We start from the raw sequence: 24,556 nt of genomic DNA on the forward strand, positions 1-24,556 counted from the left end.
TTATATACACATTGTAGTGTGAATTTAATACATATTTCACAAGATTTGCTGTAGGTGCCTGATGTTTTTCTCGCTGTCTAAAGAAGCACTACAGCGTTCTCTTTCATTTTCAGGGTTTGAGACGCTACGTTCAGACGTTTGAGGGTCCTCTATGGAAGGTATGTTGGAGATCATGGGTCAAAATCTCTGACCTCTTAATATTTGATTGACTTATGTTTTATTGGAAAATGATTCAGTGAAATCTCAATTCACCATGATTCGATATGATTCAGAATTGGAAGTGGTGAAATTTTACATTTGGAAATACAGCATGATAATTTTGTTTTGGCCAATTAGTGCTTACGTTATTAAATATTTTTATAACTGATTTTCATTTCATTGACATTGACATTACAAAACCAATGCAGCTGAATCACTTCCTCTAACAAATACAGCTAAAGCTCTTTAAACAATGTCTCCAATTCTGTTCACTGTACCTGTTTCAGAGCACCAGGTTCTTTGGATGGCGTTTCTACTGGGTGGTTCTTCAAGATGGAGTCCTATCATGGTACTCTAAACAGTAAGTTTTCTAGAAGCCCCACTTTTCAAATTCAAGCATGCCTCACAGTTTGCAGACGCAAATGCAGACTTTGAAAAAGTGCTAGAAAAAAAAACAGAAGAACCACTTTTGGTTCCCTAAAGAACAGTGTTTGTGTGTGTGGGGAACCTTTTAAAAGCTTCACATAATGTAAAGGTTTTAGGGTTCTACCCAGAACCCTTACAATACGTGGATGTTCGTCACACTTGCACATCTCATTAACAGAAATGATTCTCTAAAGAAGAACCGTCCTTTGGAAGATTCTTTAGGGAACCGAATGTGGTTCTTCTATGGCATCACTCAAATATGGCACCTATAAGTGTGAACATTGTTTCTGAATACAAATGGAAATAGTCACATCTACCTTACTCTGCAGCAGTCATTATGGTTCCAGTAGATGCAGGACGTTTATGTGATGACAGATGTGTTCATTCTACTGTTTCTTAATACTGAGGTGTTAATGTTCTCCGTTCTTCTGTCTCAGGTCATATGCAGCTTCCAGCACTCAGAGGCAAGGCTGCAAACCTCTAACCCAAGCCCAGTGTAGTGTAAGATTGATAATTAATAAAGAAAATCTAATAATTATCCACATCTCCTGTATTATTTAAATATTCAGTGTCCTAACATGCAGTTTTACTTCCTGTGCAGACAAAAGAGAAGTGCTATTTTACAGTAAAGTGCTTCGATGACAGTGTCCATCATTTTAAAGTTTCTCCTAAGAGTGACCCTGAAGCCGCCAGAAAAGTGAGTGCACTTTGTATTATTTTCACAGTAGAGAATAGAGGAAATGTTCGGACACCATGGTTTAAATATTTAGAGAGAAGTGCCGGTCTGTGATCGATTATCATGAGCATGACGGGTTTGTGTCTTTGCAGAAATGGCTGGACGCTATAGAGGAGCACTCAGCCTTCAGCACACATTACTGCTCGCAGGAGCTGGCCAGTGAGGAAGATGAGGATGAGCTGATGTCACCGGGCGAGCTGACTGACTCGCTGCAGGTGAGGAAGGAGCAGTTTATCTCTCATTATCTGCTTTTTTACTATCCGTGTTTGCATTTAGGAGGTTGCAAATGGAGTTTAATTCCAAAACACTGTATATCTATTTGTAACAATTTTGGACATAAGCAGTTTTTGAAAAGAACAGCTGACTTGGAAAACAGGTTTTTCTCTCTCCAGTGAAGGTGGTGTTAATAATATAGCATTAAACATGTTTTATTCAGTAATTCTTACTCAACATACACTACAGTCCGAAACATCATCATGACGATCTCCATGGACAATCCACACCACATCCACGCCTCAAACAGACTCACTCTGATCTTACTGTAACTTCAATCTAGCAAATCTATACCTGCACATATAGACATCTTGTACATCTTCTATCCATATCTTGTGTAATCATGTTCCAAATCAAATGGCTAATGCAGTGCAGACGCACTACTGTACTTCTGCCATCCACCAGAGGTTTACTCTGTAACTTCTCATTTTTCACCACATTACTCAGATTTAGAAAGTGGTAATGGTGACTAGATGTTTCTCTCTTTCAATTTCTTTTTCTCTCTCTGGCTTTTCTTCTCCTTTTTTCGCTGCTCTTCCTTCCACAGCGGGCTCAGACGTGCCACGGGAAGTTGGAGACTGAAGTGTTGGCTTTCCTCTCAGTGGTGAAAGAGGATGGACTTGCTGAACGTGAGAACAGCAGCAGTTTTGCTTCTAAAATTGTTGTTTGCATAAAAAGATTCTTGGTTTTGATGAGTGGCTCAGGCTAATAATAAGGGGCAGGTAGAGAATTCAAGATTTAACTTTCCTCTGTTCAGTAGGGCTCAACTAATGTGGTGACAAGAAGACAGAGTGCTGCAGTGAAGGGGATGGGATTGCTTTATGATTTGCCACAGTGGTCCACATTAGCTAACAAGAGGCACAATCCACTGGACCAACTTGAGGCTAAGCTTTAGGGATGGGACAGTTTTTTGCGTGATTAAGGAGGAAACATTGTGCTGTGATATTGTAATAATGAAACATACAGCTATGACAATGTGCACTGTAGAGAATGGACCAATAACTATTACAGCTAATGCTGTTGCATTGCTGCACCAAAGTTTGCAAATGATCAACACTGATCACCTACTCGCTCCAGCACTCCTCCTGCCTCATAGCCTTAGTGATGTAGTAGCTGATCATCACTATTTTTTATTTGAATTCAGAATATCATGACAAGACAAGTGCACAAGTATTGTGAATCAAGTCGTGGACTAGGGCCCAATCCCATTTCTTATTTTTACCCCTACCCTTGTTTTCGAGTGTCGCTTTGCCCTTTGGAACTGAGTTACAAGGGGTAGTTGTTGAAATCTTCCCTATGAAATGGGACCCTCAAATTAAAAAGGGCATTACTTCATTAACAGCTACTAGCGCTGCTCTGTAGGCGACCCTGCCAGTCTGCAGTGATAGCAGAGGAGGGTAAAGTTCAGCTCCTCACTGCTGGGCTTTAGTTACATTTAGGACATCAAATGCCTTCAAGGGGGGGGTTGCGACAATTATTTATTATCGCCCACCCCTAATTCTTCGTGATATGAAGCTGAAGTCAGATATTCGCCAGCTTCTTTTTCAAATTTTCCCGTTCCACCTTAAATGGTGCAGCAGTTGTGATGCCTGAGGTGCCAAAATGTAACTGCTGCACCATTTAAGGTGGAATAGGAAATCTAGCGACCGAGACATCAGCAAACTACTGGCGATTATTATGCTTGTAATGAAAAAAGGGCCATAATACATTGAAACAACATCAAACTAAGATAAAACAGTGGTTATCGTAATTTTTAACAGAGAAAATACATTTGTGGGTTTCTTTGGTCGCTCGCGCAGCCATCTTGCTGTTTTTTCTTTTTTTTCTCATAAAACTCTGTTTGGAGTGTGCCTCTGAAAAACCTCTGTTTGGAGGGCCATATAGCTCTAACACTTCGCCCTACCCCTCTATCTCAACAAGAATCGGGACACCCTACCCCTAGGAGTGAACGTGCAAAACGGAGTAAGGGTTAAGTGGTAGGGGCAAGGGGTGAAATGGGATTGGGCCCAAGTACATTGTTACACCTTTAGTCAGTGACCAAAAATACAGTTTTCAGTAATATCACCAGGGTATGCTAAAAACAAGAATTAGGATATTTGATTATCGATGTGAATTCATTGACTAATAACCAATTTATCGTGTTAAATGTGGACTGTGAATAATAGGTACTGGTCACCAAGAGCTAATTTACCACCACAGAAAAAAATGTGGTGCTCCTAAATTTGAGCTGTAGTGCGTAATGTGCATCTAAAAATAAGTGATACAGTATTAGATATGTAGAATAGCCTTATAGCTCTTCAGGCTGCAGCATCATTTAACTGGTTTAAAACTTTAACATGCTAGTTCACTAGAAGGGCTGCTGTGTGAACCGGTTTCCAGGAGAAAAAGTGGTGTTGTATCATCTCCAGTAAACAGTTATTACAATTATTACAATTTTAAGTATCATGATTATTGGTTCTTATACCAGCGTATGTCATTAAAATCATCAATTATCTCATCCCTACTAAGCACCTTTGTCAAGTCCACAATTGCAGCAGCCTCACCTGAGATCAAACCTGTGCCTCCTTCAGTATCACGCTGCAGTGTGTGTATGTATCTGTGTGTGTGTGTGTGTGTGTGTGTGTGTGTGTGTGTGTGTGCAGGCCTTCCAGCTGCCGCGCTGCAGAAGCTGAGGGAAGTGTGTGAGGCATCCAGGGAGACCTGTTCAGCTCTCCATCAGTGCCTGGACCTGTTCTCCAAACAGCAGGGGGTATGGATCATGCATCACTACACAGAAGCCTACATGCCTAAAAATAATGGTTCTTCAAGGGTTCTTTAGTAAAGAAAATGGTTCTATATAGAACTATGAACACTCAAAGAACAGTGTGCATGCTTAAAAGGTTCTTTGCATGGTGAAAGGATTCTTCAGATTGATGGAGAATGCGCTGTAGATGGTTCTATATAGAATCTTTTTAAAAAGGGTTCTTCTATTCTTGCAAGCTTGACGTCGTAACAATAGACATCGTAACAAAAGGAGAACCCTTTTAGTTGCTACATAGAACCCTTTTCAAAAAGGTGCTATATAGAACCATATACAACACATTCTTCCTCAATCTGACAAATGCTGTCACAATGCAAAGAACCCTTTAAGCATGCAGATGGTTCTTTGACTGTGTACTAAAGAACTCTCGAAGAACCATCTTTTTAAGTGTACTGTTAAACCGAACAGTGGACAAAATGCTAATGCTAATGTTGTTCGTTAGCATGATTAGCATCTCTTAATGCTTTTTGTTATAAGAGGCCTCATCTGGAAAGCCTTAGATGGGAAGTCCACAGATTTTACAAAGTTTCTGCATAATTCAAGCACTGAAATGAAAACAAAGTCATTCAGAGTGGTTTGGTGTGAAATGGTTCACTGTAGAGAAACTCACAGGCTCAGATCTCTTTACAGTGGTGGTGATAGGAACCAGAGGTCACCATATCTCCAACACAAATACAGTCATTTTATTTACTATCCAAAGCATCCACACGTCCTCTGCATTGTTATGTATAATGTTGATGATGGTAAATTAGTGGTAAATCTGAAAAAATACATTTTCTTTGGGGACTATTTTGCCTCACAACACTCCTGAACCTCTTCACTGTGAATAGATTTTTAAAAATGTATTTTAGATCAAAATCTTAAAAAAAGGTCTCCTGCATTAGACAGCTTATCTGTAACCATTTCATAAAATGTTTCATTCTGCTGGATAAAGAGACGTTAGAAATGGTCATGTAAAAATGAATTATAACTATTTTTGGTGCATGAAACCACACAAGTGGACCTCAGGAAAAAGATAAAGGGCATCTGTTTGCATTTGTAGTTGTTTGGTCTGGAAGGAACGTCTCAGAAATGGTCTTGAATTTCTCTGTTATGATAAATGTTTTCCCTGACCAGTCCAGATTTCTCAGGTGCACTGTAGGCTCGTCAATGGCTCTAGAATGTCACTTCCTTGACTTACATAGTATTAATGTGTGTACTCTCATTACCCGTGGTGTTAGTTTCATAGTAGTTGACATAGATTGATGTTTTCAGCCCTGTGTTAGTACTACTGACAGTGTTGGCAGTCTGTCAGGGCTGTTATTGTGTTTTTGCGGTCACATGATATCCAAGGGATCATGTTTCGTAATGAGCATATGGGTGAAAACTAGAGAAATCATCAACATTATATAAAGTAATTGAGGAATGTACTTACATTATACGTGCAGTACTTTGGAAAAAAGTCAGAGACGACACTTCATTTATTTTAAAGGATCTATTAAGTATAAGTGATTCATTTTCAGGAGATATTTCTGAGAAGATTAGATAGAAGATAATACACTTGCAAAAGGAAGCGGAAAAGGAGTTTAAAAATAACTGATAGGACTCCTAACAACTGTGCAAGGCCTGGTAGACATCAAAACTGCCCCCATCAGATAAACAGCACTTAAAGCTTTCATCTTTGAGAGAGGAGAAAATCAAGCTCCATTGTCAAGAAGCCCTTACTGAGAAAAGGAAATAGCTGCTGGTGTTCTTAGAACAATAGACTGACCACCCCAGAGTCCAGACCTCAACATCACTGCATGTGTTTGGGATAATTTGAATTGTGAGAAGCAGAAAGTGCAACCAACTTTTAAGACTGAACTTTGGAAGTGTGGAAAAACATCCCTGCTGAGCGAGTCTCCTGAAAAGAGTGGAAGCTCTGATAAAGACAAAAGTGACCACACTAAATATTGAAAACTTCGGTATTATATTTAGTTATTGAGGCTTCTGTGTACTTTTCTGCTGAATTAATATTTTCTGCTTTTTGTGTTGATGTTGAAAACTGAACAAGTTGCCTGACTGGTGATTAAATAAATGAAAGGTGGTCTCTAACTTTTGCACAGTACTGAATATGAAACACTCTTAATATTTAGACACAGTGTGTTAAAATAATCGTGCTCATGGCAGAAATGTTAATCCTCCACAGGCTTTACTGATGGTGTTTTTACATGTGTTATTGTGCAGGTGTGCAGTCTGAAACTGGAGCAGGAAGTAGAGAAGAATAAGATACTGTCGGAGGCTCTGCAGACTCTGGCGACAGAGCACCACGAGCTGGAGCAGTCTGTGGTTCGAGGCTCCTCCCCTCGCAGTGCTGTGGTCAGCGAGGATGACTTCTATGATGCTGTCTCTGGTTAGTGCTCAAACTCCTTCCTTTATCTGACTCAGTATTATCAGCATAGTCCATATGCTGACTCCACCTCTAGTTTCATGCATCATGAAAAATAATCGGTGGGGTCTTCTGTAAAGGGGTCAAATAAAGTAATTTGACAGTTAGATAAGCACAAGATTAACGCAAATATAAGACGACAGAAATGGCAAGGCCTGTATGTATCCTAGGGAACAGCTTTTTGGACTAAGCCCAAGTCCAGATCAAAAAGAATTTCCAGTGGTGATTCACTGTTGCTGCTGCAGTTTAGTCCAAGGCAAAGTTTAATCCATATCTGCGAAAACAGCTTAAGAGTCCATTTCCTGGACACAGATTAAGCCTTGTAGAGTTAAATTAAATTTTAATGTCAATGGTCACCTTTGGAATTTTTTTTCTGGACTTAATCTGGATTCTGGAAACTGGCAGGTGGGCATAATCCTGGGTTAGAGGGTGGTGCTGGGGTGAAGCCAGGACAGGACTCCTTGACATTTATTTATGCTGTTATTAAACAGTAAGAGGACAGTAGATGTAATATAAATAAGTAACAATAACCCTGATGTCCATTTGTCTTTTGTTGATTTTTTTACTATATGCTGCACTCTTAAAAATGATGGTTCTTCAAGGGTTCTTTAGTAAATGGTTCTATATAGAACCAACAACACTTTGCATGATTAAAGAGTTCTTTGCATTGTGAAAGTGGTCTTCAGATTGATGGAGGATGGGTTCTTCTATTGTTATGATGTCTTCTATTGTTACAATGTTAAAAGGTTCTTCTATTATTACAATGTCAAGCTTGTAATAATAAGAATCCTTTTGGTGCTTTTTTCAAAAAGGTTCTATATAGAACCATCTACAGCACATTCACCATCAATCTGAAGAACCCTTTCACAATGCAAAGAACCCTTTCATCATGCAAAAGGTTCTTTGAGATCATCACAGCCATCATTTTATTTGCAATAACACATGACCTTGTTGCATAATAAAGCAATAAGCCTTGAGAGGCTGTGCATTACCACAGTCTTATCATGGGAAGGGTGTTCTTAGGCACGTCACGAAGAAGAGTATATTTCGGTCATTTCAGGAATTTTTTAACTTTTTGTCTTAAAACAATGAACATGTGATTACACAGTACTGCTTAATGCAAATCCTTTCACTTTATAAGTACTTTTTGGTCACCAAATCACCACTGTGAGTGTTATTTAGCACCAATCCAGCGGCGGGCCTCCTCTTCTGAATCTCAAATGGCTCCCTGCTCCCTACATAGTGCACTACGTAGAAATTGAATTACTTGATCCTGCACCCGAACGGTGCAAATATAGCATATATTATTATAGAAATAATCATTGCAACCCAGCCACATCCATACATGATATGAGATGCAGTATTTGACTGTAGATTACATTTTTAGACTTTTGTACTGCTGTTTTACAGTTAATCAGTACTTTAACTCAAGCCTGCGATGTTAATTATGGAGTTGTTTGGGCTGTTAGCTATCTTTTAGCCTGTTAGCTGGCTGACCAGCCTAGTTCTAGTAAAGAACATAAGTTGCCAGCCCCTCAGTTTAAACAAAACGGGTTCGTACTTCATCACTATACTTGGTGGTCCATGCGAGCAGCTTGAGAGTCAAATATTATTCCATTAACAGCACAAGGGTTTTTCGTGCTGTGACGCCATAATACACAATTCAGTAATGTGAGGCGGTCATAGGTGTGCGTGTATTGTGGGTTTTACAACAGCTTCAAATGTGGCTCAGCCAATCAGATTGTAGCATCTGTATTATAATGTTCTATAGACCTCTGAAGTTGTAGATCATTCTGTAATTGATGTCATGCCCATACTAGGAAATCAGTGTCTAAGCTGGATGGATGCTGTTATTGAAAACCGCCTCTGTTGTACCCTGTGGTATATTTTGTCCAGTATATGTTTTCTCTTCAAATTTCTCATAGAGAAAATCAGCTTAGACCTGCAGTTCATAATACGGGCTTGATGGTGACAACAGAATGATGACACAACTTCAGAGGCCTTTAAATAGTTTTGCAAAGTAAGATAACAAAGCCCTGAGCATGTAAATATATGTTTTTAAATATACATTCTTTAGCCAGAAGTACTTCCTGTAGCTTAGAGTAAAGCAACTATCGTTGTTGCTTAGAAACCACTGGTCAGCTGACCGAGACTGGTGATAAAGACGTGCTGTTATCAAAGATGAAAAATGGTCAGAACCCTTTTCAGTCTGATTATGCGGTTGGGACTGATTTGGGCCCTATAAGCGTAATGAGTGTACTCATACTTATCGCTCAAGGTGATGCAGCTAAACTCTTAGTGTAATGGCTCCTTTAAAGGCCACCTGATCCCCTGCTCTGGTTTCATCAGGTAGCCTGGTACAGTAGCAGGTTCTCTCTTTATCTGTGCCTTTCCTCTGTGTGTCTTCCACAGACTCAGACTCAGAGCATTCACACAGCGGCCTGGAGGTCAGCTGCTCGCTTGAGGACGGAGACGAGATCAGATCCGAGCTATACTGTAGCGTCCCCAGTTCTTTCGGAGGGAGAATGTCCCAGGAGGAGCGACGGGGTGATGAAGAGGAGGAAGATGAGGGGACCAGAGTCAATGGAGTCAAGAAGCACAGGTGAGTGTTGGTGACACATACACACTTGCATTAATACTGTAAAATCCCTCCATATTAGTGCCATAAAGTGTAATATGCCATTTTACAGCAGTGTATGTGGGTGGATACAGTATATGTTAACATGTTCCAGTTATGGTCCTCAACAGTTCCCCTCAATATAGAATATCCCTTTAAATGTCATTCTAACATTTGGCATTAGAGCAAATGTGGACCTTAGTTATTGCAGTTATTGGTTTAGAAGTTGGTGCCTGATGCCCTAAGTAACAGTGTTTTCACTAAGTTTTATTGTTTCTCCTGTCCTGTGTTTTGTTTTTGGTCGTATCTTGTGGTGAATAATTTAGATGGCAGTAGGCAGAGGAGGAGCTCTCAGTGAAACAGTTAAAGATTGATGAGATGGCCGAACGCAATAGCTGGTAATTTGAACTTTTCAGATACCGTGTGTCGACTGACAGACCGTGTGTGTTTGATGAAAAAGGCTTTCTCAGGGGGGCTGATAAAATTATATTTCCGACTGACTGAGATAGCTGCACATGGTTATTTTTATGTAACAGGACAGCTTTGGACAGCTTAGCAGTTTGTATCTTTAATAATGTTGTCAATTAATTGTCAGCTGGACATAGATTACAGTTGACCCTCGGACACAGACTAGGGCTACACAGTATGGACAAAATACTAGTGTTAGGATTTGCTATATGCCTTGCAGTAAATTAAACATGTGTTGGTCGTTATTTTGACCAACGTAAGTTATTTTTGCTGGAATACATGTGAGGATGAACAATTTAATGAGCAATATTGCGATTATGGTTTAACCTCCTAACAAGCCACGGGCCAGCCGGCGGGCCCAAAGTCTTATTATACACTTCTGTAACCTAAGAATAGCTCCATTAGTTTGCATTGAAGTCCCTGTAGTTACTGAATAATAATCCTTTGTATGAAATAAACCTGGAATGTTAAGGGGTTGAATGTGATTATTTTCTAGAAGCCTTTTTTTTGCCAAGAACATTAACATATCCATTTTCTCAGGCTTGAGGCTTGACCGCTGAATGTAGTGTGCCAGATTTCCATTAGGTTAAATATTCTCACTTAAAATGTTAAGACAGTGTTGAATAATGTGGGATATGATTAAAATTGCAGCTCAAGTGTTTTGGAAATGGCACTTTTTTGCATTGCAATTTTGGTATAAAAATGATTAATCGTTCAGCCAAATTACATAAATATATAATCCATGTGCAATTGTGTAATCATAACACAATAAAACATGTAAAAAAACATTGTGATTGGTAAGAGGGCTCATTTGCATATTGCAGCATTTTGCACATTCAATATTGCAAAGGACAATATCATGATAAGATTTAACATATGGTGGATTGTGTAGCCCTAGCATAGATTTAACCTGATCCCCCAGTGTTTGTAGGGTCATGCTTCCTTACAATGTTACACTCTAATGTCCTCCATGCTGTATATAGGAAATGATGCAAACAAGCTTCGTAGCTTATGCTGCGTTCAGGTGCTCATCGGAAGGTTGTATATAGATGACACTTAACTAGTAAACATGACCTCACTCGGTTCGGGTGCTCGTTCATAGATACATAGCAACAAGGGCTCTATATACTACCAATAAAAGGATTCTTTGGCTTGTAACAATAGTGGAACCCTTTATGGTGCTATATAGAACCCTTTTCAAAAACGGTTCTATCTAGAACCATCTACAACACTTTCTCCATCAATCTGAAGAACGCTTTCATGATGCAAAGAACCTTAAATCATGCAGAGGGTTCTTTGAGTGTTCATGGTTCTATATAGAACCATTTTCTTTACTAAAGAACCCTTGAGGAACCATCTTTTTGAGTGTATATATTTTTTCACATTCACTGCAAATTTAGTATTTTTCACTTGTGAAAAGGTGAAAGGTTGCGTTATACTTCACATCTCGTAAACTCATGTATCATCTAGAAACCCTAGTTGTTTAGTAGTTGTAAATTCGACCTTGTCAGCTTTTCGGGTGTAACTTGCAAGTGAGAAAACTGGTATTTCACAGTTTCTGACACCGCTTGAAGGCAGCAATAGAGCAGTGGTATTAAGAAACACTCTCTCTGTCAGAGGGGAATTACACCCATTTCTTTTTCCAAAATTTCTTCATAATTCAGTCATTGAGAAACCAAACAAGTCATTTACACCAGTGGTGATACAAACCAGGGGTCGCAATGTTCACAAAGCAAATTTATTTACCATCCAGAATGACCAGTAAACCTGCTTGTGTCTTCTGAGGTTTTATATGTAATGCTGATGATGGCAAAATAGTAAAAAAAAGTTGTAGGCTTTCTGTGACGCAGCTTTTAGAGGCATTGAACTGTTAACTGGTACTGATGTCTGGATGCACAATTCTGACTCAGTAAGTTTCTCTAAAACAGAGCATTTCTCATCAAACCACTCTGACTGTCTTTGTTTATGTCTTAGCCATTTAATTATGCAGATTTATTGAAAAATCAATGGAACACATTATTCGACTCATCAGCTTCAACTGGAGATTCTGCTGGATCATTAGGAAAATCTAATGAAGCTAAACTTTCTTTTCAAACCTCGTGCCTGAAATCGATAGGGGTCAAGAACCGGTTTGAATAAGATATAAAGCATCTATTACCTGAGTGACAGTTCCTGTCTAGACGAGCTTTGCCTCTGTGCTTGGATTGGTCAGGCCAGTTACCACATTGACTCCAATTTTAATAGAATTAAGTTAGACTAGACTAGAAAATACTAGGTGGGCCTAACCCTGCTGCTGAAGACTTAATGCTTTGCAGTTTCAACCCTGCAGCAGCAGGAGTTTTAGATTAGGGCTCGACCTAAACTGTGGAGAGCGGTAGAACTAGGGCAACACGAGGGTTTTGCATACTTATATGCATTTTCTGTTCAAATCTATTATTTAATAGCACCTTTAACAGACACTTTACAGTTGTTCTGCCTTACCTTGTGATCCCTGATCCTGGACTAATACAGGCTTTTGTGGGAATAATATTAATCCAGTCATTAGTCCACAGGACCTAACCAGTTGTGTTGTTTTTGGTCTTTCCCCAGAACAAGTTTGCCTGCCCCCATGTTCTCTAGAAACGACTTCAGCATTTGGAGCATTCTGAGGAAGTCCATCGGAATGGTGAAAATAAATTAAAGTCTATTTTTGGCCTAATTCTTCATTCAAAGTCCCGACTCTTAAAATCACTGTTAGCTGGAAGTGGCTTGTTTCTCAAATACTGAGAAATTAAATGAGTAATTCCTTAGTAACCATTTGTCTTATAAATTCCTCATCTGTTCCACAAATGATTGATCAGCCCTGTGAAAGTACTTGTATGAAACCCTGTAATCAATATGTTTAGTCATTTAGTTAGGAGAGCATTACGCTGACTTTCAGATTAGGAATCAGATACTGCCCCTCGATTCCATGACATTGGGGTTACGTGTATTACCCCCTTGCATGCTCCGTATGACAGCAGTAGCCCTACTCTAACCCTAACCCACACCTTTTCTCTCTGCCTGCTAGGAGCTGTCTAAGATTACAATGCCGGTCATCTTCAATGAGCCACTGAGCTTCTTACAGAGGCTTACAGAGTACATGGAGCACACCAGTCTCATCCACCAAGCTAACGAGTCCTCAGACTCCATTGAGAGAATGAAGGTAACACAATCGGGGCCCTTCAGATCTGGTCTATATAGATCTGATGAACAGATAGTAATGATGAATATGTAGTACTGATCAGTAAGTTTGCGCTAGTACTGTTAAAAAAGTGTAATCAGTTAGTGCGGAGGTCACTAATAGGTGGACGCTGTCGTATGCGGACCTGGACCTATAACTGATAAACTATGGATTATTAATTAATGTAGAAGAGGTGGTCCTATTTTAATCGGCGTATCATTTCTAGTCATCACGGTACCGGTTTACCGGCCCAGGAAACTCACAGACCAGTCACATGCGTTGTATATATCACACGTGATGCTACTCAGCCAATCAGATATGTGCATTACGATGAGCACTGAGACTCTAGTGAGTGACGCACAAACAGGGGAGGGACGAGGTGAGAAACAGCAGTCGGAGAAGAAAGTGAGCCAGCGGGAAGTTATTTCACTTGACATGCTCTAAAAACAGATAACTGACAATAAATGTTGTTGAAATATCACTGAATTGTACTTTATTTGATTTGACATTCATTTGTTGACTACATAAGATGTTGATATAACTACTAGGCTACTTAAGTTTACAGTATATGGTACTGAGTCATAATGCAAGTTAGACATTATGATGTTCCGGAGCTTTGCTTGAGGAAATTTCCTCTGACTGGACCTAAAGACCCCTGAGTTAGTGTGAACAGAAGTTAAAAATGAAGAGTGTCACATGCACAGTGTTTATAATGTGCTTTACTCAAAGAAACAATTCACAGAAATAGAGCTGCAGTGGGATTGGTTAGATTCCCTGAGACCTGTTGGGATTGTTTTTGTTCTGTTTCGTCTCAGGCAATGCAAAACCAATGTGTAATAATTTCTTATTTTTACTCCTGCCCCTTATTTTCCAGTGTCACCTTGCCCTTTGGAACTGAGTTACAAAGGGCTAGAGGTTGAAATCCCCCCCTACAAAATGGAACAATCCTCAAATGAAGAGCATTACTTCATTAACAGCTACTAGCGCTGCTCTGTAGGCGACCCTGCCAGTCTGCAGTGATAGCAGAGGAGGGTAAAGTTCAGCTCCTCAGTGCTGGGCTTTAGTTACATTTAGGGCATCATATGCCTTCAAAGAGGAGGGGTTAAACAATTATTTATTATCGCCCACCACTAATTCTTCAGTGATGTGAAGCTGAAGTCAGATATTCACCGGCTTCTTGTTTGAACCACCACCAGCAGCAGTTCTGACGCCTGAGGTGCCAGAATGTAACCATTTGAGGTGTAACAGGAAGTTTAACTAGCCACTGAGACGTCAGCATGCTACTAACACATTGAAACCACATTAAAGTACAATGGTTAACGTTTTTTTTAATGGAGAAAATTCTCTCATTTGTGGGTTTCTTTGGTCACTCGCACAGCCATCTTGTCAGTTTTTCTTTCTCATAACACTTTTTTGGAGTGTGTCTCTGAAAAACCTCCGTTTGGAGGGCCATGTAGCCCCAACACTTCGCCCTACCTCTCTATCTCAGCAAACGGGACACCCCACCCCTAGGCGTGAATGTGCAAAACAGAGGTGTAATGGCTGAGTGGTGGGGGGAAGGGGTGAAATGGGATTTGGCCTTAGAGTAGACTTTTCCTGGATTGCACGGTAGTGTATCCCTCATGCCCATCCCTAAAAGATAGTTGATAGTCAGGAAATACAGTTCTCAATAAGAGCATTATTGTAATGTTGTCAAGTCTTGAACTTAATTTGTCAAATTTCAATTTAAAGTTCAAATCTGGTGGAAACAGAACGGATTGAATGAAACCTATCAGTATATCTGATCTACCATTATTAAATTCTCCCATTCATAAGAAGCAGAAATGGCAACCAACTTCTAAGACTGAGCTTGAGGTTTTGTTTGTTTTTGGATAGCTTTCTGAAAGTAATTCAGCTGTATCGTTTCTCACAATCACTGACACATTTAAATTATGCTGCCTCTGTTTTGTTAGGGAGTGATGAAGTGATGCATATGTGTGTTTTTAGTGTGTGGCAGCGTTTGCAGTGTCTGCTGTGGCCTCTCAGTGGGAGAGGACGGGCAAACCCTTTAATCCACTGCTGGGAGAGACCTATGAACTGGTCAGGTGAGCTTAAAACACACCACACGCTCCTGTGTTTGTGGTAGAAACACTGCACAGACTCTTTGATCTCTATATCATAAATACTTTCCAGGAAGAAATTATTTTAGTGCATATTACTCAAATGTATCCTTCACTTTGCTGACTGTAAGAGTGTCTTAGAGACATAAATGGGATGGTAATTTCTGTATTTACTGTCAGTCATCAGAGCAGCGGTCGAGTATATGGGTTTGTATTCACTGTGCGGATGCTGTTTGGAGCTTAAGGCAGGGAGAGATGATTCCTTTTGAATTCTGAATGCACTGAATCACACTCAGCCCTTATCACAACGTTACAGTAACACTTTTTTATTTATTTATTTTTTCAGAGAGGATTTGGGTTTCCGGTTGATATCGGAGCAGGTCAGCCACCATCCTCCAGTTAGTGCTTTCCATGCAGAGGGCCTGCAGAAGGACTTTGTCTTCCATGGCTCGATCTACCCTAAGCTGAAGTTCTGGGGCAAAAGTGTGGAAGCTGAGCCGAAGGGCACCATGACTCTGGAGCTGCCCAAGTAAGCCTGCACAGCTCTACATTGTCATGATAGATTTAATTATCACTCTCCATCCAAATAGAACTGGGAAAAAGCTCTTGCTTTCAGGTCGTCTTCACATGTTCTTCATGTTTGCAAAAGTTTTGGCGCCCTGGTCAAATTACGTTTTTTGTTGGTTGATTGTAGTGAAAATAAGTCAACACACTCTGTCCTCACAGAGAACACAGTTCTGCACATGTTAATGCAAAATTACTATTTATTTGTTGAATTTGATATATTGGGAAAAACAGAAAATGTGGCGTGTGCAAAAGTAAAGGCGCATTTTTATATTTAATCTTTTTCAACATGTGAAATTCAGCAAATAAATAGAAGTTGTGCACAAAAAGTTGCACCAAAATGCCATATTTAAGCATGTTCTCTGTGGAGGGTGTGTTCATTTTCACTGGGGTATTCAAACTTTTGCATACAACTGTATGTAACTGTTTTTTCTAACATGTATAACTACAAACACTAGAAGTGAAGATTATTATGATAAATTATGTCATATTATGCTTTTCTGAGTATATTGTGGGTATCATCAGCACTTCTAGAACACTGCATGTATCATAAAACAGATTTAGACCAATTATAGAGTTTGTAATACACAACAACAACCAGAGTATCATAACTGTGTAAACTGAGTAGTAATATGCAGCTGATTAGATGTCAGCTCATTTTGCCCATCTCTTTATTTTATTCATTTATTTTTTTAAATGTTTGATTTTTTCCCCTCTCATTCCTTCATAAATAGTCTATTTTTGCAAATAAAAAAAATATATATTTTCCTCAGTTTTTTTTTTAGCCTTTTACAAATGTGGCACTGTTTTGCTGGTGCATTTTGTCTCACAAAAATTCAATATTGTGATAAACATTGCGTGACTTTGTGTTGTGTTTCATTTTTGCCATATTGCTCACCAAAAGTAGACAGCGAGTTAGTTTTGACCAGCTATAAGTCTATTGGGCTCATCCCAAATGATTTTGCTACCCATTGTGTTACTTCTTCCAGGTATAATGAGGCGTATACATGGACAAACCCGACGTGTTGCGTTCACAACATTATTGTAGGACAGCTTTGGATTGAGCAGTACGGCAATGTGGAGGTGATAAACCACAGGTGGGGGAGAGACGGAATCACTGCCGTTGATGTATCTGCACATACTCTATAGCTATAGGAATATAACCTATAGATTATATTCCTGTTCCTATTATATACAGCGCTTTCTTATTAAGTAGTTAATATTGACGCAAACGTGGAATAAATGCTATTAATTAACTACAACACTCTATACCATGTCTGTAGTATGTTATAGAACCAACATGACTAGATTTTAGAACGCTCTGTGTTTCCAACAGGACTGGTGAGAGGTGCTGCCTCAACTTCAAACCCTGCGGCCTTTTCGGCAAAGAACTTCACAAGGTCGAAGGCTACATCCTAGACAAGAGGTAAGTGCTTTTTATGTTTAATTTGGTATTATATGTGTATATTATCATCCTCTTGTCCTGCCATTGCTTTTGCCCATCTATTTCTGTCTCTGACGCAGTAAAAAGAAAGTGTGCGTGCTGTATGGGAAGTGGACGGAGTGCATGTACACCGTGGACCCTGCAGCGTTTGAAGCTCACAAGAAGAATGATAAGAAGGCTGCAGAGGAGAAGAAAAGCAGCAAACAGGTGTAGTTTCCTTGATATTGAGTGGAGGAGGAATGTAAAAATGCATCGGTATAATGTTTTGCACTATTGTGAAGGTTCAACCGCACTGATTTCAGAATGTTAGGATCGGGGTTTGGGGGGTTCAAAGGTAAAAAATCCCCCCTACACAGGTGTCTTTGTTGTTGATATTGTCTGTATTCCAGTACTGTGCGAGCATTTCCTCTGACTACATCTGTGTATTCAGTGTAGTTCTACAAATAATTCTGAATTGTACTGTGTACCATCTTTAGGTCCCTTATTATTCCTTATAGAGTCCCTATAGATTATAATTATATGTATTAATATCTAGCAGTGGAGCTGTACTAGCCTGTGTTATCTAAAGGGAAATTCCACTGATTTTTAAAAAAATCTAAATGTCATTCAGAGTGGTTTGATGTGAAATGGTTCACTGTGGAGAAACTCAGATTTCCTTACAGTGGTGGTGATAGGAACCAGGGGTCGCCATTGTATTTACTATGCAAAACCACCAGTGAACCTACACATATCTTCTGAGTTTTCACGTGTTGGTGATGATAGTAAAATAGTGATACAATGAAAAAATATGTTTTCTTTGGGTGTCACTTCCAACCTGTATGTACCTCTCTGCCAAAATGTATAAAAAAAACACTAATCTCAAACATTCTTAGCTCAAAACTACCATAAAACAATGTGAGGTATGAGGCCACATATTTATAACCATTACAAGTTATAACCTTATATAAGGTACCTTTTAGGGGGCATTCAACTCTTCGGATGTCTGGTTCCTCTTGCCACCACTGTGAACAAGTTTGATGTGCTCTAAATTCTGATTTCTCTCAAACGCCACACTTCTCATAAAACCACTCTGAATAAATTTGTTTACATTTCAACCATTCAACAGTACAGATATTTTGATGATTTGGTGGAATTCCCCTTTAACTCTCATTCAGTGCACTTGGCTCTGATGTTGAAGTGCTTTTGAAGACATTTCTGGATAAAAATGACCTGGTTAAATTACCGTAGTAAAGGGTGTTTGACCTCCAGGATCAGGGCATCCATATTAATTTTAATGTTGACATTTAATGCTTGTAGTGTGATGATAATCTCACCAGCTTTATCACTGTTTATATAGCAAACATCTTTCATACTGTCATTCAGTACAGAGTGCTTTAAAAAACAGAAATATAAATCAGCATAATGTAGATAAAAAATAAAAATAGATTCTATTAAAAAAAGAATTTATCAAAAACTAAGAGAAAGTATAATGTATAAAATGAATGTCTAAATCATTAATTAATATAATGTAGAAAAAAACTAAATAAAAGATGCAAGAAATGATTTTGAAAGACTAAAATAAATGTAAAGTCCTTGTCTGAAATGTATGAAATGCCAGTTCTAATTACATGCTGCATGCTTCTCAGGGGTCCAGCGCAGAGGCCGAAGAGACCCCGCAGTCAGGAGGCGACACTCTGGAGGTGATTCCAGGCAGCCAGCTGCTGTGGAAGATCACCCCCCGACCAGCCAACTCTGCTCAGGTGACTCACCACACCAACAACCTCTCCCATTCGTCCACTCTTTCATTTATTCTTCTTCTCAAAGACAACTTTGGTTTAGCAGGTATTACAGAATGCAGGTCTGTTGACTCTGACAGCTGTCGGAAAACACAGTCAACCAGCCAACCACATAACGCAGAGCCTCATCTCCCATGTGCCTTGTCTCTGTTACAGATGTACAATTTCACTACGTTTGCCATGCAGCTGAATGAGCTGGATGAAGAGATGGAGGCTGTGATTCCCAAAACAGACTGCAGACTGAGACCCGACATCCGCGCCATGGAGAACGGAGACATCGGTAAGGCCTAAGATCAAGATTCAACAGGCAGACTGTCATATTTGTGTAACGTGAGGTGAGGTGATTGTCAAAGTGGTGCTGCAGTAAAAGCTTCTCTCATGGGAAACACATTCTTAATCCTTGGGGAAAAACATGAGTGACTCTGAAAAGCTTTGTGCAGAGCAGTCAACTTGGTTTCCCTTCAGATTGGTTGAGCCTTATTTGTCCCACAATGGGGAAATTTCACCTCCGCATTTAACCCATCCGTGCAGTGAGACACAACATACACACTAGTGAAGACACACACACTAGGGGGCAGCAAGCACACTTGCCCAGAGCGGTGGGCAGCCCTGTCAGCAGCGCCCGAGGAGCAGTTGGGGGTTAGGTGCCTTGCTCAAGGGCACCTCAGTCACGTACTGTCGGCTCAGGGGGTCGAACTAATTTTTTACCATCTTGGCTGTAAATATGTTCCAGTATGTGCTGATGTCTAATATAGGCTAAAAAGTACAATATAAACAAAAACACTGACTAACTTTGCTTTAAGCTTTAGCTCAGCTATAGCTGCTTTTCTCACATCTCGGGCAGGAAGCTGTACTTGTAGTAGTTTCTTGTAAAATGTCTTTTAACATTTGACTGTTTATGAGGCTGAAGTCAGCTTCTCATTTGCCAGCTTCTTGTTTGAATTTTCCACCTTAAATCTCAGCCTGAGGCGCCAGAATGTAACTGCTGCACCATTTAAGGTGGAACGGGAAAATTTGAACAAGAACACTTTTTAGTGTTTGACAGTTTATCGTTGCAGATTAAATGTATCAGGAAACCAGCTGGAGTGATTATAAATATAAACAAGTTCATTCGTCTCCAATTTATCAAGGTTCTTAAATCTTTGTCTTTGCCGTTTCGTTAGCTACTAGCTAGGCAAGATTATTATCTGTGTTGCTATGGTGACCAGCAGTCTGCGAACCAACCTTCAGGGTTAAAGGGTGAATCAGCAGTTCTACATTAACTCCAGTGTTTAAGAGCATTTATTGTTAAACTGTGTTGAACGATCAGCAGAGCTTTATTTTACTGTAAAGGAGGATTATTTTATTTTTACCTACAAATCTAATTCTGCTGCGGAGCTGCAACAGGGCAGTCAAAGAGCCGCATGCGGCTTCGGAGATGCATCTTACCGAGCCCTGACATATGTGAAAAAATATGATGCAGAAAATGCAGCTGATGTGCACAGATGCATACAGAGGTTTAATGATTTGCTTCATTTTTGACTTGTGACCTCTGCACTGTGTCCACAGACCTGGCGAGTCAGGAGAAGAAGCGCCTGGAAGAGAAACAGCGAGCTGCACGGAAGAACCGCTCTAAGTCTGATGAGGACTGGAAGATGAGGTGCACACTGTTCCTTCATTACTGCACACACTGAACATTACGTCAGTGTCACTCATGTCTGCTTCTGTCACTCTTAAGCTCCTTTCTGCAAATGTACATAGTGTACAGTGCCCTCCACAAATATTGGCACCCCTGGTAATCATGATGTTCTTGACGTTCATGTTATTCTTAATAGTTCATCCTTATGATCTTTCATTCAAAATATTAGTAAAAATGTAACTTTTATTTAAGGTATAATGAAAACACAATCTTGTCATGAAATAAATTTTTCTTATAACTCTTTATACCACAGTTGTGGTACAAAGCGAGTACACTTCCTGTTTTATATGGGGAATATATATGAGATGAAACACAGGCCAAATGCCCTCAGTCATCCATCACCATGAGAATGACCAGAGAAAACAGCAATGATGTGTGACAAAAAGGTTGTTGAGCTGCACGAATCAGGAAATGGCTACAAGAAAATAGCTAAACAGTTTAAAATACCCATTTACACTAACAGAGCACTAATGAAGAAGTTCAAAACAGCGGGAGATGTTAAGAATCTGTCAGGAAGAGGACGAATGTCTAAACTTACTGACCCAAAGCACAGTGAGGAGGACAGTTAGAGTGGACAACAAATCTCCAAGGATCACACATGGGGAATTGCAGACGTTAGGTCTTGAGGTCAGAACGTCTCTCAAACTACAGTCAAACACAACTTATATAACCACAAGTTGTTTGGGGGGGTTGCCAGAAGAAAGCCTCTGCTGGACCAACAAACTCTGCAGTTTGACAAACATTACTGGAACTTTCAGTGGGACTGTGTTCTGTGGTCAGATGAGACCAAAATAGAGGTTTTTGGCGACAAACACCAGAGGTGAGATTGGCAGTTTGGCCTGGACTCAAAATAGCTATGCAGAAAAGTGCCTCATCCCCACTGTGAAGCATGGTGGTGGATCTGTGATACTGTGGGGCTGTTTTTCTTCCAAAGGCCCTGGACAGTTTATTCGGATACCATAATTTGTTTATTTGGGGTGCCAATATTTATGGAGGGCAGTGTAGCTGTGTATTTAAAATGTAACAAGAACAGAGCTTCTTCCCTGCTTATCATGCTGGCTTCATTGCTGTTTTGTGGCTAACATGAATTTATTTCTCCCCCTTTTATTAACCTCATGATCTGTGCTGTGGCTTGGCTGTGGTGGCAGAGGCTCCGTCTTTGGCCCCAGGTTTGAGCTGAATGCTTTGTTGGTTTTTGTGTGTTTGCTAATTGAACAAGCACGTATAACAGCAGAGCACTTGAGATTGAGAACCTGATAAAGATGAACCCCTGTAGGAGCAAAAAGGATTCTGATAGTATCACAAAGGGTTCTATGACTTGAGCTAAAAGATTTCTGTGATTCTGTGTGTTTGGATATAGTAGCAGGACAGAAACACAGTAGATGTCGTGATTAATGAGCATCCTAAGGGTCACTTTATTCATGCCAGTAGTGTGTGACATGACCTATGACCAGTGATACTGTCACATCTTAAAGGTCCAGTCAGGAATTGCAGTCCCAGTAAAGAAGGGCAATATCATGATATTTCATTGTATCGTGATGAATATTGTTGAATAGTTAAATAAAAATAATTTTATTCAGGTTTTATGTTAGTATCTTTAAATGTGGCACTACTGATTCTTTTCTGTCTGTTCCAAAGTATCAGACCTAAAAAAATAATACATATCATATGCATATTGTGTATTTTTAAAAGGCAGTCAAATCTGCACTCTTTTATGGAACTGTGATGAATAAGGGCCGTTGAATCTGTGCTTGTTTTGTATACTTTTTGCTGTTGAGATTAAGCTGCTAGTTAATATGCTAGTTACTGAGGGCAAATATCGCCCCTTAAAAAAGGATAAATCCTGCCTTAAACACTCTTGATTCAGCTCTTCACCCAACATGTTATCCATTTTATTTCCCACGAGTTGAACATGATGTTAGAGTAATTTAAAACTGTAGGTAGGGGTGGGCAATATGACAGTATTTTATTATTATCGTGATAAGTTATGTCTCGGTACCCTTTACTTAAAGAACACTGACTACATGTTTCTTTACAAAGTGAACATGTTTAATTGGAATTAGTGTAGTGCAGTTTGTAAAACATTGAATACAAATCATTGTAGTCACAGATTTATTATTATTATTATTATTATTATTATTATTATTATTATTATAGTGTTTTTATATGTGGCACTAGAGGTTCTATTTTGTCTGTTCCAACTTATTAAATCTCAGAAAAACTGAATATTGTGTTGTATATTGTGCAGCGTGAAAGTATCGTGATACATTTTTTGCCATATCGTCCACCCCTATGTGCACATTAGTGGTACTCCAGGATTTAGAACTACAGCTTTAGTAAATATCACCGATATTGTCGATGCTGTACCTGATAACAGTGCTGTCTTTTCTGTCTTTGAGCAGGTGGTTTCATCAGGGCCCAAACCCGCACAACAGCGCTCCAGACTGGCTGTTCTCCACCGGATACTGGGACCGAGATTATTCTGAAGTGCCTGATATTTACTGATCTTCAAACTGAGCTTTGGCACCACGGACAACATGTACGATAAACCTGTCCGGTTCTGTTAGATTCTGTCCCTGAGTGAGTGCAAGCCCCCTCGATTACTCAGAGAAAAGAATGTTCTGACTCACTTCTTCTTACAGTTCAGGTGGTGAACGAGTTCCAGTTATACCCTCAGATCAGGAGAGATGATTACCTTAAGCTGGCTTTGGGAAACATAAGCAAAATGTGTTCAAAATAGCAATAACGATCAAAATAAACACTTTCCTGTACAGACAAATCTGTGGTTCTCATTGGTTTATTTTAGAACAAGGTGGAAGAAATACATTTTCTCATTCAGTAACAATCTCTGTCTAAACCGATGTGCAGAGCAACGCTCAGTTTGGAACTATGCACATGTACAAAACAGTAATGGAGGACACAGTTACTGCTTGATGCTGCTGTTTATTTCAGAGCTTTATTTTTTTTATGAGATGACCCTTCCTGCTGTTTTCAAGTCTTGTATTTTAATGGAAAAAACTTTTACACACTTCTTTTAGTTTAATGTTAAATATGGACTTGTTTTAGTGACTTATCTTCACAAAAGAGTGTCTTTGTATGAGTTAAGCCTATTCTCAAGAACCCAAGACTGTGAAATGCTTGTTTATCATAAACTGTATGAGTAAAATGAATAAATAGCAGTCGCTGTAGTTTTGTTTTTTGGGCCATTTGAAGAGGTTAGTGCAACCGATCTTAACTCATGGTCACTTGTTGTTTGTTTATTTTATAGATTCATTTCAAAACATGTAAATTATTTGTTTGAATGATGTTGTGTATATTAGTGGACTGTAAAGCTACATTTACATCACTGTGAAATAAAAACCTAATAAGACACAAGCAGATCTGTGAGATTGTTGAGGTCACATCGCTGGAGAAAAGGACTACCAACACCGTGTGGCATGTTGTTATGGGTGATACCTTTTGTATGCTGATGATACGCTGTACAGTATTGAGAAGGGATATTCATTTCTACTTCAGTACTATTCACATATAAGGCATTTGGCGCTGTTATGCAGAATGACTTGCAGTTTAATCCTGAGGTTGGGGAATGTAGCAGTATGACTAGATGTGCCGATGTTCAATAACATTTCAGGATGTTATATTTTGAAATATCAAAATATAAGCTGAGCACCCCTGCTTTCTTAAGCTCCCACTACACTGTCATGTTGTAATTCCATGCTTTATTTGATGATTGTACAGCTGTTTTAGTGTGTTATTGGCCTGAGCACCTGCACAGCTCGTAGAAATGGTGGGTCTACCACCTGGCCTGAAAAAATCTAGAGGAAACCAAAGATATGATGTCCTTTTTAAAAAGAAAAAGGCATCCAGGA

General features: G+C 39.5%; 1 protein-coding gene across 2 annotated transcripts in view; it reads left to right on the top strand.

Annotated features, from left to right (window-relative positions):
* Nucleotides 1-24,062, top strand: part of osbpl1a (oxysterol binding protein-like 1A) — a 33,922-nt gene extending 9,860 nt beyond the window's left edge. The window contains exons 9-29 of one of the 2 annotated variants that reach the window (XM_036586755.1): nucleotides 114-158; nucleotides 486-559; nucleotides 1,062-1,125; nucleotides 1,226-1,321; nucleotides 1,453-1,575; nucleotides 2,181-2,262; nucleotides 4,276-4,382; nucleotides 6,639-6,804; nucleotides 9,253-9,442; nucleotides 12,515-12,590; nucleotides 12,975-13,109; nucleotides 15,114-15,211; nucleotides 15,573-15,755; nucleotides 16,780-16,887; nucleotides 17,127-17,216; nucleotides 17,315-17,441; nucleotides 18,860-18,973; nucleotides 19,166-19,289; nucleotides 20,558-20,648; nucleotides 21,836-21,856; nucleotides 23,090-24,062. In XM_036586755.1, coding sequence (XP_036442648.1) covers nucleotides 114-158; nucleotides 486-559; nucleotides 1,062-1,125; nucleotides 1,226-1,321; nucleotides 1,453-1,575; nucleotides 2,181-2,262; nucleotides 4,276-4,382; nucleotides 6,639-6,804; nucleotides 9,253-9,442; nucleotides 12,515-12,590; nucleotides 12,975-13,109; nucleotides 15,114-15,211; nucleotides 15,573-15,755; nucleotides 16,780-16,887; nucleotides 17,127-17,216; nucleotides 17,315-17,441; nucleotides 18,860-18,973; nucleotides 19,166-19,289; nucleotides 20,558-20,648; nucleotides 21,836-21,856; nucleotides 23,090-23,192 — 2,217 coding nt within the window. In that variant the 3' untranslated portion in view covers nucleotides 23,193-24,062. The remainder of the gene's footprint in view (nucleotides 1-113; nucleotides 159-485; nucleotides 560-1,061; nucleotides 1,126-1,225; nucleotides 1,322-1,452; nucleotides 1,576-2,180; nucleotides 2,263-4,275; nucleotides 4,383-6,638; nucleotides 6,805-9,252; nucleotides 9,443-12,514; nucleotides 12,591-12,974; nucleotides 13,110-15,113; nucleotides 15,212-15,572; nucleotides 15,756-16,779; nucleotides 16,888-17,126; nucleotides 17,217-17,314; nucleotides 17,442-18,859; nucleotides 18,974-19,165; nucleotides 19,290-20,557; nucleotides 20,649-21,835; nucleotides 21,857-23,089) is intronic. The other variant, XM_036586756.1, reaches the window with a different exon arrangement.
* The last annotated feature ends 494 nt before the right edge of the window (nucleotides 24,063-24,556 follow it).

Source organism: Colossoma macropomum, unplaced genomic scaffold, assembly GCF_904425465.1.
Source record: "Colossoma macropomum unplaced genomic scaffold, Colossoma_macropomum, whole genome shotgun sequence".
In the NCBI taxonomy this organism is placed as follows: Eukaryota; Metazoa; Chordata; class Actinopteri; order Characiformes; family Serrasalmidae; genus Colossoma; species Colossoma macropomum.